Source organism: Perca fluviatilis, chromosome 12, assembly GCF_010015445.1.
Source record: "Perca fluviatilis chromosome 12, GENO_Pfluv_1.0, whole genome shotgun sequence".
NCBI classification, from domain to species: Eukaryota; Metazoa; Chordata; class Actinopteri; order Perciformes; family Percidae; genus Perca; species Perca fluviatilis.
Genome location: NC_053123.1, coordinates 24,463,850 through 24,479,938, shown reverse-complemented (window position 1 = coordinate 24,479,938; position 16,089 = coordinate 24,463,850). Strand labels below are relative to the sequence as shown.

The following is a 16,089-nucleotide window of genomic DNA, read 5'->3' as shown; positions in this document are numbered from 1 at the left end:
TAAACCCAGAACCAATCTTACTCTTTCAGGTTTTGAACCAAAATTAATACTTCTGAATATATCCAAAATAAAATGAAACGCACAAACAAGGTCATGCCAGTAAAGAAATATTTCAAGGTTTCCTGTGAAGGCAGCAGGGGGTTGAATTCACTGAAAAATGAAAAATTTAGTCTGCACACACAGTTGTGCATGACAAATTCAGTTTTATTGCACTTTGATATATAATCCAGAAATGGCTTGTTCATGTTGTGTTACTCTGTTATATGTAGAGCTTGTAACTTAATTATACTTATTTCAAGTGTTCAGTGAAACGTTCCCCTAAATGTGTTTTTGCTTGCATTGTTAAACATTGTATTAATGAAACATAGTGTAATAAAGGAAAATGTATTATTTATTTTTACTTGTATTAACATTAGTTGTTGTAGTCTTACTTTTTGGCGTGGTATATGATATTCTGATTTAACTGCTGACCGACATATACCCCCCATCACACCCACAGAAAGAAACACACTCAGTCAGACATCATCACGTCCCATCTGAAGACAGGCTGCTCCTGAAAGACACACACACACACACAAACACACACACACACACACAGCTGGAAGGCTTTCTATCACGGAGAGATAACTACAGGCTGAGAACAATAGACAATCTCTTTTCCCATCTGGTGAAGTGGGGGATGAAACTTCATTTACATTTCAGATCCCACCACCTCTGTGTGTGTGTGTGTGTGTGTGTGTGTGTGTGTGTGTGTGTGTGTGTGTGTGTGTGTGTGTGTGTGTGTGTGTGTGTGTGTGTGTGTGTGTGTGTGTGTGTGTGTGTGTGTGTGTGTGTGTGGGAACAAAATGAGATTAATTTCAGCGTGAATTTAGGATTATGAATTAACACACCACAGTGCTGAAAGACTTAATTTACAGCTAATTGAGTGTATTGGCTCATTAAAATGGCTGTTGTGTTAAAACTGGTCTGCCTGCCGGCCCTTGGGCTTTGTGTGTGTGTGTGTGTGTGTGTGTGTGTGTGTGTGTGTGTGTGTGTGTGTGTGTGTGTGTGTGTGTGTGTGTGTGTGTGTGTGTGTGTGTGTGTGTGTGTGTGTGTGTGTGTGTGTGTGTGTGTGTGTGTGTGTGTGTGTGTGTGTGTGTGTGTGTGTGTGTGTTTGGGTCTGGAAAAAGCCAGGGGTTGTTACCTGTAAATTAGTGAACAGCTGTTGTTTAGATGCGTGCATTTAGATGTAGAAATTATAATAAAATGTGACACCTTCTCATCTCTCTCTCTCTCTCTCTCTCTCTCTCTCTCTCTCTCTCTCTCTCTCTCTCTCTCTCAGGTGAGAAGCCCTATAAGTGCTCATGGGAGGGCTGCGAATGGCGTTTTGCCCGCAGTGACGAGTTGACACGACACTACCGCAAACACACCGGAGCGAAGCCATTCAAGTGCAACCACTGCGACAGGTAAACACACACACAGGCATCCACCATACACAAGAACTATGACAAACACTTTACATTTACAGGACATTTATGCACTTTATCTGTCAAGGGCTTGTGTTTAACCTGCATTTGTCCCCAAAAGTAGAACTCCAAAAGCCAAAAACAAACCTGTGTTACCTTCTTGTCAAGTCACATATTTGGGCCATTTTTGTCAACATTAGGGCTGCAACTAAGAATTGTAATTGTCGATAAGCCTTATTCTTAGAAAACATTTGGTAAATAGAAATAATAGAATTAATAATGGGCGATGGCCATAACAATTTCCCACAGCCCAAAGTCAAGTCTTCAAATTTCTTGTTTTGTGTTTCCAGTTGTCCAAAACATAGACGTGTCCAGTTAACAAATGTAAGACAGCGCATTTCTATTTGAATAACTCTTTCATGCTTCTCATTTAAATCAATAGAGGGATGGAAACGTTTGTACGTTGCTTGATAATGCATCCAAAACAGTTGGTAGTTGGCCCAAAGGTTCTGACACATTATTCAAGTTTGCTCTACATGCTTCTCATGTAGCAGTTCAGTTAACATCTCTTTTCTTAAGCACAGGTAAATAAAAGTTCTTAAAGAAACGCCTTTAGAGACAGAAAACTGCAAATGAGTCTGTTTGAAGCTTAAATGGACGTGATCATTTTCTTAAAGACATTCCCATCCTTCAGCAGCTGGAGGAGCTCAGGTGAGCTCTTATCTGAACTCCTGGATGATAAAGGTTCAAGACTGTAGTCAATTTAATGATAAGCAATGTTATTATCTCAAATTAACTTCCTGATGGACATTATTTTTGTTATTGGCTTATTATTATTGGCTTTCAAGTCATGTTATCCAGCCAGTGGTGGAAGAATTTACTAGTTGATCCTGTGTTGTTGTTTTTTACCAGCGTCTTTCCTATGCAGTTTGACCTCAGTGGAAAAGAAAGGTAGAAAAAACATGATAGGGTTTGTGTTTCAAAATAAAAGCAAACAAAATATCCTTGTGGACAAAAGCCAAGGAAGTCACATCTTGTCTGTTTGGTGTTCCTCAAGGTTGTGTGTAGGTGTGTGTGTGTGTGTGTGTGTGTGTGTGTGTGTGTGTGTGTGTGTGTGTGTGTGTGTGTGTGTGTGTGTGTGTGTGTGTGTGTGTGTGTGTGTGTGTGTGTGTGTGTGAGAGTGTGTGTGTGTGAGAGTGTGTGTCTCTGTGTGTGCCTACTCATGCCCCTTTGCTGGCAGTTAAATGGATTCTGGCTATTGGCAGACTAGTCGCAGCTAATTGAGTGGCACCAGATGCCAGCTCCACTTTAACATACACTCTCTCTCTGGTGTGGGTGGGGGGGTGTGTGTGTGTGTGTGTGTGTGTGTGTGTGTGTGTGTGTGTGTGTGTGTGTGTGTGTGTGTGTGTGTGCCTGCACTACCTTTCTGATGATCAACACACACACACACACATTTGCCCTAGAGACAGTGTAATTGGCTGTTGTGGGTTCCCTCTAGTTTGGGTTTTAGACATAAAACCCTCCAGAAACCTGCTGGAAGCTTCTAATCCTGGCTGAGAGCTGGGACTGTATTAGCTCCTTCTTGGCACACACACACACACACACACACACACACACACACACACACACACACACACACACACACACACACTGTGTAGAGACACAACACATACAAAACTCAAAGACGTTTAGATGCAAAGTCATATTAACACATGAACATTTAAAGGCCCAGATGTAACAATGACACACTTGGATACACAATGACACAGATATGATTTACAGATTTCTGCTACTAGTTAGCAAAACTTTCTATATTAATCGTGTCATGTTTCTAACTATTTCTTCTATTGTAAGCTAAAACTTAGTCAATGTAGCTGCGTAATGAGATTACAGTAGGACCTAACCAAGGTGTGTAGCTGCCTGAAAGCACCTTTTTTTTTTTTTTTTTTTTTTTACATTTGCAGTAATTTCCTTTTTGGCTTTTTGATTCTCAAATTACAAAGTGGGTGGAAACATGCTTTACATAACCAGGATGTACCTCAGTCTTACACACACACACACACACACACACATCTGTGGTGGGTGGAGCCCATCGAATATTACCATGAGAAAAGCAAAAAGTGGCAGCCATGGAGAGGTTAACATTAGATAGACTGTTCAATCTGACACAATTTCTCCTGGGGAAACACACACACACACACACATGCACGCACACACACACACGCATGCACGCACGCACACACACACACACACACACTGCAGTCTGTCATTAATCCTGCCTAATCAAGCGGGGACCCCCCAATGTTTCCATGGAGCTCGAAAGAAGGAGGAGTGATGAGGAGGAGGACAAAAAGAAGTGAGGAGGAGAAGGGAGAGTTTAGAGGAAGAGAAGTGGAGGATGGGAAGGAGCAGTGGGTTGTGTGTGTGGGAGGGGGAGGGTTGGGGTGGTACCAGCTGGTCTGGCTGCTCCGCACCCCAACAGTGACACAGTAACTGGCATGGCCATCTGTCCAGCCACGCACACACACAAACACACACAGATTGGTGAAGGTGTACAGTAGGTACCACATGGCCAGCTAAGGGTTGAGGGGAAACACTAGATCACAGACAACAGAGATGAGAGCAAAGTTCAACTGTGCACTTGACATCTGAAAACGTATGCGAATTAACATGAACCCAAGGTTCTGTCCACACTTTTCTACTAAAATTGTCCCCACTGAAAACCCAAAACGGCAAGAAAAACAGCGGAGTCTCTTAGTCTCTTTTTTCTGTTGGCAAAAATGTATGTTTATATACGTCTATAACCTTTGTTTGATCACCCATCAGTTTTTGAAATTTACTTTTGTAAACTATATACATGAAGGGGTTACAAAGTGAATTACTTTACATATTCTACCGGTTATTTCAATTTCAGTTTCATTTATAGTGTCAAATCATAACAGGAGTTATCTCAGGCCACTTTAAAGATAGAGTAGGTCTGAGATTTGCACAACTGAACATCACCATATATAACAGAATATATCAAAATATATTACTCCCAGCTTTATGCACAGGACTTTAGTTTGACATTTTACAAATTTGCAGGTGGCTGGTCAGAGATATCGCCTCAGTTGAATTTGTGAGGACAATTTCATGCTTATGTTGACGATTTTTAACTGGTTTCTTACTAAGTTCCTAATTACTGAACTCTGGATGAGGTTTTACTGCAGGATCTGCAGACTGACATCAAGAGAATGAATCACAGTAGAAGCTTTTGAGAGACAGACGATTTTGCCGCAGCGTGAAAACTTTCTATTATACTTTTGAGTGTTCAGCTGGATAGAACAACAGCCTGCCTAAACACACACACACACACACACATAGAACACATAGAATAGCCTTGACTAATTAATAATGAATAAAGCCTCTGGCAAATTGAATTTTTAATTTCTCATTTTATTCTCGCCCACATTTTGTTTTGCCTCTGCTCTAGTCATATCATTTGTGATTCATTTTATTGTGGATGTTGAGCTTTAATGTCCTCACAATGGTGTAATGAAATTAAAATACTCTTGAGATTGGGATTATTATATTATACATCACCAGCACCTGGTTTTATGTCTCTCTCACACCAGGTGCAGTCACTGCTGAGTTAAATTGCCCGGCATCAGAGTGCACTGCTGGCCTGTCTGCATTAGTGTCCATGTTCACAATGCATATCTAATTAGTTTCTACAATAGGATTCTACTCAGAGCTTGAGGACTGACTGCAGAGCTGTGGAGGTGTGGCTGTGATTTATGGTCGTGTTTTTGTTCATATTTAGGAAATCACTGAGCCTGAATTGGCCGTATTATTCTCTATGTCTGAGTTTCATCGGTCTGACATAATGAAATTCACTGTGCATTTAAAATGAAGTGGTTGAAAATCTCTGCAGTTCTCTGCATTAATACATTTGTGTGTTAAGCCGTGAGCTCTGTCTCATTCATGTTGAAATAATTCTCTTACCTTTTAGCTTTTCCAGTAGGCTATTGTCAGTTATAAAAACATATATGGCAGCCATAGGAATGTCTTGTCAAGGAAGTATCTATTGGACTTTGACATGTTACCACTTGTTAGATAATTCAGAGCACCCCAGATGTCATTTTTGAGGGAGAATTTCAACATTTTCATCCACATCGCCCAAAACTGGTCGAGTTAGCATTAGAGCCTGAGGTTAGCATGCCTAATATTTAAAGTTTATCCATTGTGGTTTGTTGCTGTTTGAACCAAAAGGCTAGAAAGACATAAAGTAGCAAAGAGAGTACACTTTGGTGTTTCATGTTCAATACTTGTGACACACTGTGGTTTTTGGTATTTTCAACAAACATTAGTAGTAGTTAGCTAGTTAGTTTATGTAGCTAAAGTGTGCAACAGGTAACTTTGCTGTCCAACAAACAGAATGCAAACTCTGCATGAATATAAAGTTTCCACCACCTTCAAATTACTGCATTAATGTTTACTTATGTTCAAACCAGCGCGCACGGTGGACAGTTCAGGGGGCTTGGGATTAATAAGAATTCCTAGCAAATACACAGAGCCAATGTGTAGTGTATGGAGGCTGAAAGCGTGGAACATTTTCAGCAAATACACATAGCCAATGGGAGGTTCAAGGGGCCTGAGATTATGGAGAGCTCACAAGATATACCCAGAGCCAGTGGGTATTTCAGGGGCCCCGTTCACAACTAATATATCACATGCTGTGTCCTGTTTTTCTTCGCTGCTGTGTGCTCACTCACTTTTATAAGCATTAATAGTTTCATCTTAACATTTTCCATCTCTTAATTTTACTGTATTTTGTGTACATATTTGATCCATATGTGGGATGTTTAGTTATTAATTATTTCTGACATGGTTTCTCTCTGCAGGTGTTTCTCTCGGTCGGACCACCTGGCCCTGCACATGAAGAGGCACATCTGAGGGAAAAAATAAAAGGAGTGGGAGAGGAGAAGAAGCAAGAGGAGAAAAAGGAGGAGGAGGAGAAGAGATAGGAGGAGAGAGGGATGGGCAGTCGAGCTATACCGCCCTCCTCGTTCACCCCATCCATACCCCATCCGTCGGCGGCCATGACGCCTGCAGGGCAGCGCATCCATCTGGGAGGGCCATAAAGATCAAACGGACTGACGGCCCTTTGATTGGAGACGGGGGTTAGAGGAAAACGAGGAGTAGCTAGATTGTTGTTTTTCTTTAAAATCACACATATTCGCACACTTGCAATAGTGAACACTCAACACACCCGTCTTTGAATGCATCATCCCGGTGAACCCCGGCTGCTCTCATGCGGCTCTGGGGACTTGGACACTGCCAAACCAACATATACTTAACTTGCTTGATGAAACATTACGCAGCCTTTTTATCTTTCTTTGTAGTCAGTGTGCTTAAACCATAAAGTCACTTTAGGTGAGGAGATAGTTCAGTGGGGAAACTTTGAATATCCATGTAGTCAGTTGTAAGTGCTTTACCGGCTTTTGAAATCAAATACTCAACTTTTTTCATTGTTTTTTAACGTTTCTCATACACGGGACACGGAACCATCATCTGCCGCAGTCAGCTCCAGTAATCTATGTGAAGAAAACAACAACAAACAACAAATCTGCAGGAGAGAGACTGTATGGATTGACTTCTAGCATAGCTGACAATCGAACCCAGGGCTCGGACACCGGGTGTTTTCCGTGCACCCATGGGACCTCGGTCAGCGGGTGCTGCTGCAACTCTCAGGCTCTCCTCCAGTGGGTGTTTGCATCTCTCACCTTCACTGAGACGCCTGCTGCCTCCACAGGCTAACTGACAGAAATGCGCAGCGACACTTTCTTCCCTTTTTTTCTACTTAGAGGACGATCATTCTTCTTATTGTTGTTATTACAAAGAATGACACTTTGTTCTTTTCTCTCTTGGAGAAAATGTCTTAAAAATCACTGAATTGTGTTTGAGAAAAAAACTCAAAATCTAAGATGACTTCAACGGAATGTGTGGGATGAGAAGGAGAGCGTTGTTGGTCTTTTAATCCCCATGTGCACCGGTTCTGCTTCTGCAGTCTGTGAGCAACCAGTGGATGAACAAAAAAAACGAATCATACCAACTCTCAGAAACGGGATTTGTATTTTTGTTGGACTAAAATAAAAGCAGAAAGCAGAGAGGTCTTCAGTTGTTCGTGCTGCTCTTTCTGCCCTGCGATTCACTCCAGCTGAAAAACACAACCCTTGCATGACCTTTTGTGGTCTCGCACTCTACCGGAGTCAGGCGGAGGTTTCGCAAAAGAATGGAAACCTGTTTTTTCTTCTTTCTTTGTTTTTTTTGTTGATTCTGAGAGCCATCCTGGAGCTCTTTCACAGACTCTGAGATCTCATCTCCCCGGCACCACTGCAGGGCATGAACAGAGGCTGAAGAGCTGCTTTTTGGTTACTCACTCAGCTTACTGGGACGCCAACCGACCTTTGTGTGGTGGTTCCGAACAGACACGGTCACGTTGCCCCGGTCAAATTTTGCCTGTTTCGTATCCATTGACTGCACTGACTTCTTTTCAATGTTATCTGTGCTTTTGTTTCCAACAGCGATAAAAGGAACACAAAGAAAAAAAAATCATAAAAAGACTTGAAAAAATACGACACAAAAAAACAATTCTGTCTCGCTCTACACATTGTATACAGAACAAGCACACATATTCCATCAACACACACACACACACACACACACAGACAGACTACCAGTTTCTTTGCTCACGGCTCCTCTTGAGATAAGACTAATAAGATTTAGGAAAATAATTATTAAACTAATGAACAGAGTTGGAAAACAAAACACTGCATGGCAGGCTTTATTGCAAACACACATACACCAGCTCATGTACACACACACACACACACACACACACACACACACACACACACACACACACACACACACACACTTCCTGGAATTATACGTTCTGCTCCCAGATCTTTCTTCACAGTAGGAATTTAGCAACTGTTGTTTAGTAGAAGAGGATCTTAGCTCTCGGCTGGAGGTAAAAAACTATTTCAAATCCTTTGAAGTGAGAAATCAGCTTGTTCTCAGTTCCAACAATCACCCACATATCCCTCGCTACAGTTTGTGCCTCTCATTTAATCTGCGTTTTTTTAATTCAGAGAGAGGGTATAAACTAGTAAGTAAAAACAATTGCAGCAGGCCGTTAAGCAAAACATGTTGAAAACGTGTCCATAATCCTCAAACTCCTTTCTATCCTGCCTCTCATCTACAGTGAATTTGAATGTCTTGACCCAAACACAGCTTTCCAATTATTGAAAGTCCTGAAATGACTAAATCGACTTAAAGATACAGTTATTTAACCTGGAAATCAGGTTTCATAGGCAAACTGTCATTGGGATCACAAGCTCCTTAAACTTGTTTAATGTTGATGTCCCCATAACATATATTTTGTTATTGGAGGATTAAGTCTTGTGGTAACACCAACATTAATGTTGGTGATATTTTGCACATATTTCAATTAATTTAAACAGAATCATCACAGTGAGAGAATTGACTCGTAAGAAGTAAACCTCCGTGCTTTGACACACTAATTTGCTAAATAAAGAAGTAAATAAATGCAGTTTAATGCCCAAAGCATTTCGGTGGGATTATATCTAACAGCTGTTTGCTAATTCGCTAGCTAGTAATACAGCTAGCTCACTAGCTACTAAAACAGCTAGCGAACTAGCTATTTATACAGCTAGCAAACTAGCTAGGCTGTGGCGGTGCTTACAACTGCCACAATGTACGAAGGAATGTTGTTTTGCTACTTCTTTCTGTGTCAGAGTGCTTAGAGGTTTATGGGCATCACCTGCTGGGTTTTCAAAGCTATAATTAATTGAATTGTATCTGCAACCTGAATGTAATCACTAACGCTAACATTTCCATTGTAAAACAAATTATGCATGAGAGGCGAAAACTGTGGCGAGCACACATATCCACAACGCCTGCTTCCTTTGCTTAACGGTTGCAGAAAAAAATTAACTTCCTTGTAATCAGGGCATTACTGATACACACTGACACCGCTGCTCCATCCACCCACCACCACCTATATGCCCCGTAGCACATGCAAACAGTCTAATACTTGCTGCTGCTGACTGGTGCAGCTGGGTGAGGGTGCAGGGTTCCTGAAGCGGGGGATTTCACATCCCAGCGTGCCCAGTCAATGTGCCAGTCGGCCTTGCCAGCCTTCATTAGGTGAAAAAGTGAAAACATTCCCCTTCAAGCGGGTTTATGGGGCAGCTTTGAACAATCGATACCAAAAACCTCCAGCGTGGAACTGCCCTTTAGCTACAGGCAGAGTCTCCCCGGTCAGGAGAGATCAGCGGGAGACCGCCTCCATATGAGGCCTCTGTATCCAGCGGCAGCTTTCTCTACTAACTCTCTGTTTCTGCTAAATATGACATAACCAACACACGTTTGAGATGAATCCAGTGTTTCACTTTTTTTTTATTTCACTGTTAGGTTTCTGTTACAAAAGCTATATTGATGGTTGTTTTCTTCAGCTTGGATGATGCAAAGTCATGCCAAAATGTTGAGATCTGCAATGGGATGTAGAAGGAGCCCTACTATACAGGAAGTACAATCATAGAGGGATGGGGATAGTAGCACTTTTGAGGCTTTTGATGGCATGAATGTGTATATTTGTGTATGTATGTGTCACCATTAGGCATACTGTGAGGGAAGCAGTGATTCAGCAAAGTGGTTGATAACAGATTTTAAACTGCTGGCCATGTGTGGGAGAAATGTTGGTTGATTAATTTGCTGTTTGAAAATGCTTTTTAATCCAAGCAAAGGCTGACAATGTGTTTATTATGTTTTATTTGTTCTGACCCCTCATTTGTTCATAAATTCATTCATTCATTCATAATCATGAAGCTCGATGACTTGAGTCAAAGACATGCAAACGTGCACTTTGTTTTAATGCATGCTAAAATCAGACCCCTCGCTGCCAGATTAGTTTAAATGACACTTATGGCTCATTATTTTTCTGTTTATTTTTCTCCTTCCCAAAAATCTCAGAATGTATCAGTATTTGTTCTGATTATTGAAAGACTGGTGAAGAATAAACAATAATACAAATATCTGGATGTAAATAAGATCTTAAAATACCATTTGCAGCACAAACACTGTAGTTTCACCATTTTGAATGAGCTGCTAATACCACAAGAGGACCTATTTTACAGAAAACTGTGGGAATCAGTCAGTGTCTTCTTGTAGTAGCAAACTTTTTCATGCATGGTCACCTGGAACTAAAATTGAATAATGGTTTAAATTGATCGGCTTCTTTAAAATAGTACAATTTGTTTAGGTAAAAATCAATTAACAATGAGAATGATGAGCCTTAAGTACACTCTAAAAGGATCAACACATGTCTGTGTTGTTTTTCGGGATAACACATTGAACAATTGTGCCCCAAACTGCATAGACATACCAAGTTGTTGAAGATTTCGTATACCAATTTAGAGTTATTGTAGTAAGTAATTGTAGTGCTGGCCAGCATGCAACAAATACAACTCATGGGTTTTCTCCTCTTTAATTAAAATCTGTCTTGACATCCGACAGATCTCAAAGTCAATTCAGATACAACTTCACATTTCGGATCCATCATGTTGAAGCAGTTTTCTGTCACAGTGTTGCTCTGGGTCTCCTGTCGTCTCTCAGGCTCCTCCAAGCCAGCTAGCAGCCGTCCCACAGCTCTGATTAGCATTAGCACTCCCGGGTCCTCTTCTCTAGTTGCAGTTCAGCTAATGAGATAGCTTTGGGTCACAGGGAGACTGGTCTGGTCTGGAGATGAGAAAAAAACAAAACAATAGGGACCTTGGGCCGGACCGATTCCAGCACTCCGTACCCAGTGGACAGATTTGATGTGAAACAAACTCCTGTTAGATCCCGTTAGCATCGTGAAATGCCAGTAGATAGTGAGATATTTGTCAAAGAGACTAAACTGTGATGAAAAAAAGGATTTAAAAAATCATTTACCCACACGAATATCCAAATCATTAAATCAGCCCTTGCATTCTATCTCATGGATTACAAATGAAATAAATTACCATTTATCTGCAAAGTCCCTACAGATATTTAATCCACTCTGTGTCCCCCCAACCCTCCCTCTTCCTTCACGTGCTATTAATGTTTCCCTCCATCACCCATCTCTCCCTCTCTGTCCACAGCAGTTGTCCATGCACTATCAGCTGCAGGAATGCTGAATGCACACTTTACACATTTTGCCCAAAGATTTGCATATTTGCAAGTTAACTGCTGTGAATGTACTAGATGTAGAGGAAAGAGTCGAGAGGCAGAGACGCAGAAAACGAGTGTTGGATGGAAGGAGAGGGATTGTTTTTCTTACATGATCGTTCCATTAAATCTTAATTACCGGTATGCTCCAACTCTTCATGCTTCATAACATTTTCAGTCTACTGTTAGCTGGAGCTGAACTCATTGTTCACAAAATAATGTTCTCATTGGAATTAAAGGCATGAAGTGAAGAAGCTTTAGTATGTTGGCTTCTTAGCCCACTGCAAATAATAATGTCAAGTCTTATAGTTCAAAGTCCCAGGCTGGAATCCTTTGAAATGTTGAACTGTTGACTATCAAAACCAAGTTTACCATTCCCATATATCAAATGGTTAAAGTTCAATGGAAATCCAGACAAGAAGTTCAACACTTTGGGATTTACTAAAGGCGCTTTTACACTGGCAGGTTAGTCCGAATTTGGCAGTGGTTTACCTAAAAATATAAAGTTTTTGGGGGAAAGAAATTACGCGCTCACCTAAATGAGGTTGTTGCAAATCAGAGCCAAACAAACTGTAGTACAGTTTGTGTTCAGTCAGGAAGCAGTTTGTACGCCACGACGAAAAACTTGTGAACATGTCATGGCAAAATTATTCTTGCAGAATTCTGACTCAAACCAACAAACCCAGTGTGAAAACAGATTTTAGACGTTGTCTTTGACCACAGCCAGTTGTTTGGACACAGTCCTTTGAGGCACCAGGCTTCAGTTTCCAGTTTTGTACCATATCACTCTGAAGAAGGATTATCACTTCTGGCAGCTTTTGTAAATAGCGTGACATCTTACACACAGGCCGCTCTGTGTGAAATGAACCGTATGTGGCGACAGCCCCGTCTCAGATATTTCAGCGTTTCTATAGATCTGCTTTAGTTCACGCAAACATTGCACTACATTATCATACTTAGCTAACGCACTCTCCATGTGCACGCACTGCTAGCTTAGTCTGTTGGAGCACTTGGTCAAATATCCACTTAACATTTGCTACACATCCAGGATGCACTTTTCCACCAAGAATCATTTACTACAGGTCCACTCGCAATAGATCAGAGTGACACATCAACTTAAACCTCCAGTGAAATGCCTTTTTTATCACCGTTATTACGGGGGAGTATGTTGAACTTCACTAACATTCAGTCATGCTCTGACTTGGTTAAACTTTCTTGGTATCAGTGGCATCCCGGAGTGACTGTCTGTAACTACTGTGTTTGTCCATGCTTGATGTGTCCGTATATAAGAAATTCACAGATCTTTACCCCTTCCCTTTTGTCTGTATATTTCACCTCACCCACACCAAACCCTCTCCACCAAAACCACAAGAAGTCAGAGCCCTCTGTGGCCGAACACACTCATAGTCTTCAGATATCCAGCTGTACTGCGAAGTATTCGTAAGAGTTACGCAGCTTGGGAGCTCCCAGCAGTTCTTTGATGAGACTGAAATAACTTCTCCACCTTACCAGCTAAATGTCAAGTCGTTCTGTACTGTTTAAGTTCACTCGACCCATCCTTGTAGGTGATTTGCCATCTCTGTCAGTTTAGCTGCTCAGTTAGACCCTAATGCCTGATGCATTCTTGTAGAGTACTTGGAGATTGAGAACTATGTTGAGAACGTTTGCCCAGTTGTTTGACCCCTCTAAGTAAATGCAAAAAGGATTTGTATCAAAAACATTCTGTTTGTCTCTGGCATAGCTCCGTCAAACTTTACAGTACAGTTTTGTATCTAAGGAAATGGACAAACTTAGTAATGGAATTTGGCATTACTTTTTTTGCTGATTAACTTTCAATTCCTGTTCCAACTGAACAAGCCATGCTCAAGCTCTCACGGGATCAAAGATTTTCTTTATTTCTGTCACATTTTTTTTATTTTACAATCCTCAACAAGTCTAATAGTCTAAAACATGTTCTGGGGTGAAACCTGGATCTTTTACAGATTTAGAGAGATTCAATTTTTATTTGGTAGAAATCAAAGAATCCCTCATATTGTCGATCAACAACATTTCGTTCCTCAGACCTTCATAAGTGATCGACTGTCTACGTGATTCTTTATTTTCTTGAAAAAGTTTCTGGATTTTTTTCCCAATATGGGTCTTATTTTCATACTTTCGCCCATCGTTTCTGTTGGTTATGACAACATGTGGCTGCCTAACAGCTGCTTTTCAGAGATCTAGGACACGATGGAAAAGACACAAGACACCTTTAAATGTTGTTTCATGTTCAAGTGCCAAACATAAGTTTTAGCTAATTGTGGCTAAACTTGAGGTTTTTCAAATGTGCATGATGCTCATCTTGCTTGCACAAGCGGATGTTGTTGTAAAGCTGTTTTAAATGCAATCTCCAAAATCTCTGAAATGCATCTGATGAGTAAAATATTGATTTAATCAACAGGAATGATAGTCAGAATAAGACTCATGTTAAAAAGAAAAATGATTTGCCTTTAAGGTAATAAGCATTAGCAACCCATACTCACAATGAAATTCTGTTGGGGACAAAAAATGATTTTGGTGCCAATCCTGATGCCATTTATTGGGGGGAAAGTGACCAATCCAGTGTCGTCGTTTAGTGAAAGCTGTCTTTTAGCACCTTTATATCATCACAGTGAACTCAAACCATAACTGTTAAGGGTTCACAACTATATATGTCCTGGGATGAGTTGACATGTAAAGAAAAGAGAAGACAGCAGGTGTGTTTTTACCATCAGGACATCCCTTTCACCCGTCGTACAGGGGCTCTGTTACTCGGATACCTTTCATATTAACCTTTGATCCATAAACCTTCACTCCACATCCGCCTTTCTCTCTCTGTTACAGTCACCTCTTTTGATTTTTAGTTCTCTTGTTTTACTTAAAAATTTTTGCTGTACAAAGTGTTTAAAATATTATTTGTATTATATGATGTTAGTATGGTAATGTTCTTTATTAAGGAAGAAGAAAATTTATTTTTGTTACTGGTCTGTTTCATAATTCTTTTCTAAATTGGTATTGTAAGATATCTATGCAAGAACTGTTAAGTGGAGCATTTTTATTTAAGAATGTAATATGTGTAATAAATGGTAGAATCTGGTCATGGCTCTCTTGTATTTTGTTCTTTTAAAGGTTATTAAGAACCCATACTTAGAGGGACACTTTGCAGATTTCAAACCAGCTCTGTGTCAACTTTGTGTATGCAGGGTGTTTGGCGTCCAGAGCAGCGTAGGTCTGCAGTGTTGTTTAGCGTCATCCAGCGGATCTCAGCATACCTCTGGGACCCATTTCGTGTAATCCGGCAGATCTCAGTAGACCCTTGCTGCTCTGCTCCACGGGGAGCTCCACGATGTCAACACTGCCATGACACAGAGCTGGGTTTAAATCAGCAAAATATCTCTTTAATGCTTAACACACTTAAAAACTGCAAACTGGCCGTTTGGTGAAATTCCCCATTTTGAATGAAAAATATGGTGCCAGGATTTTTTTTCAATCCCTCTGCATAGAAATGTTTGGTCATCTTATAATGTACTCCACCTGGGCAAATCACAGACAGACCTGTACGTGATGCAGGATCTTGTTGCTGAACAGTGAAGTGACTTTGTTTGGCTCAGTGAAATCAGTGTTTGCTTTGTAAGCGGTGTCTGTCATGTGCAGATTTCTTTTCTTAAATGACATACTTTGAGAAAGTTATGGACTATTGTAACCATTCCTCCTCCTCTACATACTGGGCATGAAGCTACTTTGACAAAATCCACTGTCCTCGTTCTCTGCACAAATGCATTCTGAAGTTCAGCTGAAGCTAATAGGAGTCTTCAGTTGTGTTAGTCAAATTGAGTGGGTTAGCTTAACTAATGTACGTAACTTAAATAATGTAACTATTACGTAACTTTCTACACAAATATAATTTCTTAACCTAACCAAGTAGTTTTGTTTCACATCATACTTGTTTAGAACAGCAACCATTTCACAATGTGTGCCGGTCACACGTTTCCCTCAAACGTAATTGAGAATGCAGTTTGGCTGTATGGGAATGTAATTTTTAAAAGGATTGATGGTTGGATGGGATGCAAGGTACCCACATAATGTACTATGTTCCGTCTATTTCATTTTAGAAAGCTTCATGTGTTAAAATTGTTTAGATTTTCCTCTGGGATGGGATGCCTCTGGATCCCTCTAGAGGTAGAGGCATCATTTCTGAACTGTCACCTTTTTCAGATGGCAATTTCTGAAATGGTTTTAAACATGAAATATAAACTTCTGCAAACTATCAACAGTACACCTGTGTGCTGCTCAAAGTAAGGTTCTACCTGAACAACATGTATCTTTTCCTTTCATTTTCATCTCAAGCACACCGAAGCAGGCACAAAACTGA

General features: G+C 40.6%; 1 protein-coding gene across 1 annotated transcript in view; it reads left to right on the top strand.

Annotated features, from left to right (window-relative positions):
- The window catches only part of klf7b (Kruppel-like factor 7b), a 70,381-nt gene extending 55,567 nt beyond the window's left edge, over positions 1-14,814 (top strand). The window contains exons 3-4 of the mRNA XM_039818284.1: positions 1,322-1,445; positions 6,329-14,814. Coding sequence (XP_039674218.1) covers positions 1,322-1,445; positions 6,329-6,380 — 176 coding nt within the window. The 3' untranslated portion in view covers positions 6,381-14,814. The remainder of the gene's footprint in view (positions 1-1,321; positions 1,446-6,328) is intronic.
- The last annotated feature ends 1,275 nt before the right edge of the window (positions 14,815-16,089 follow it).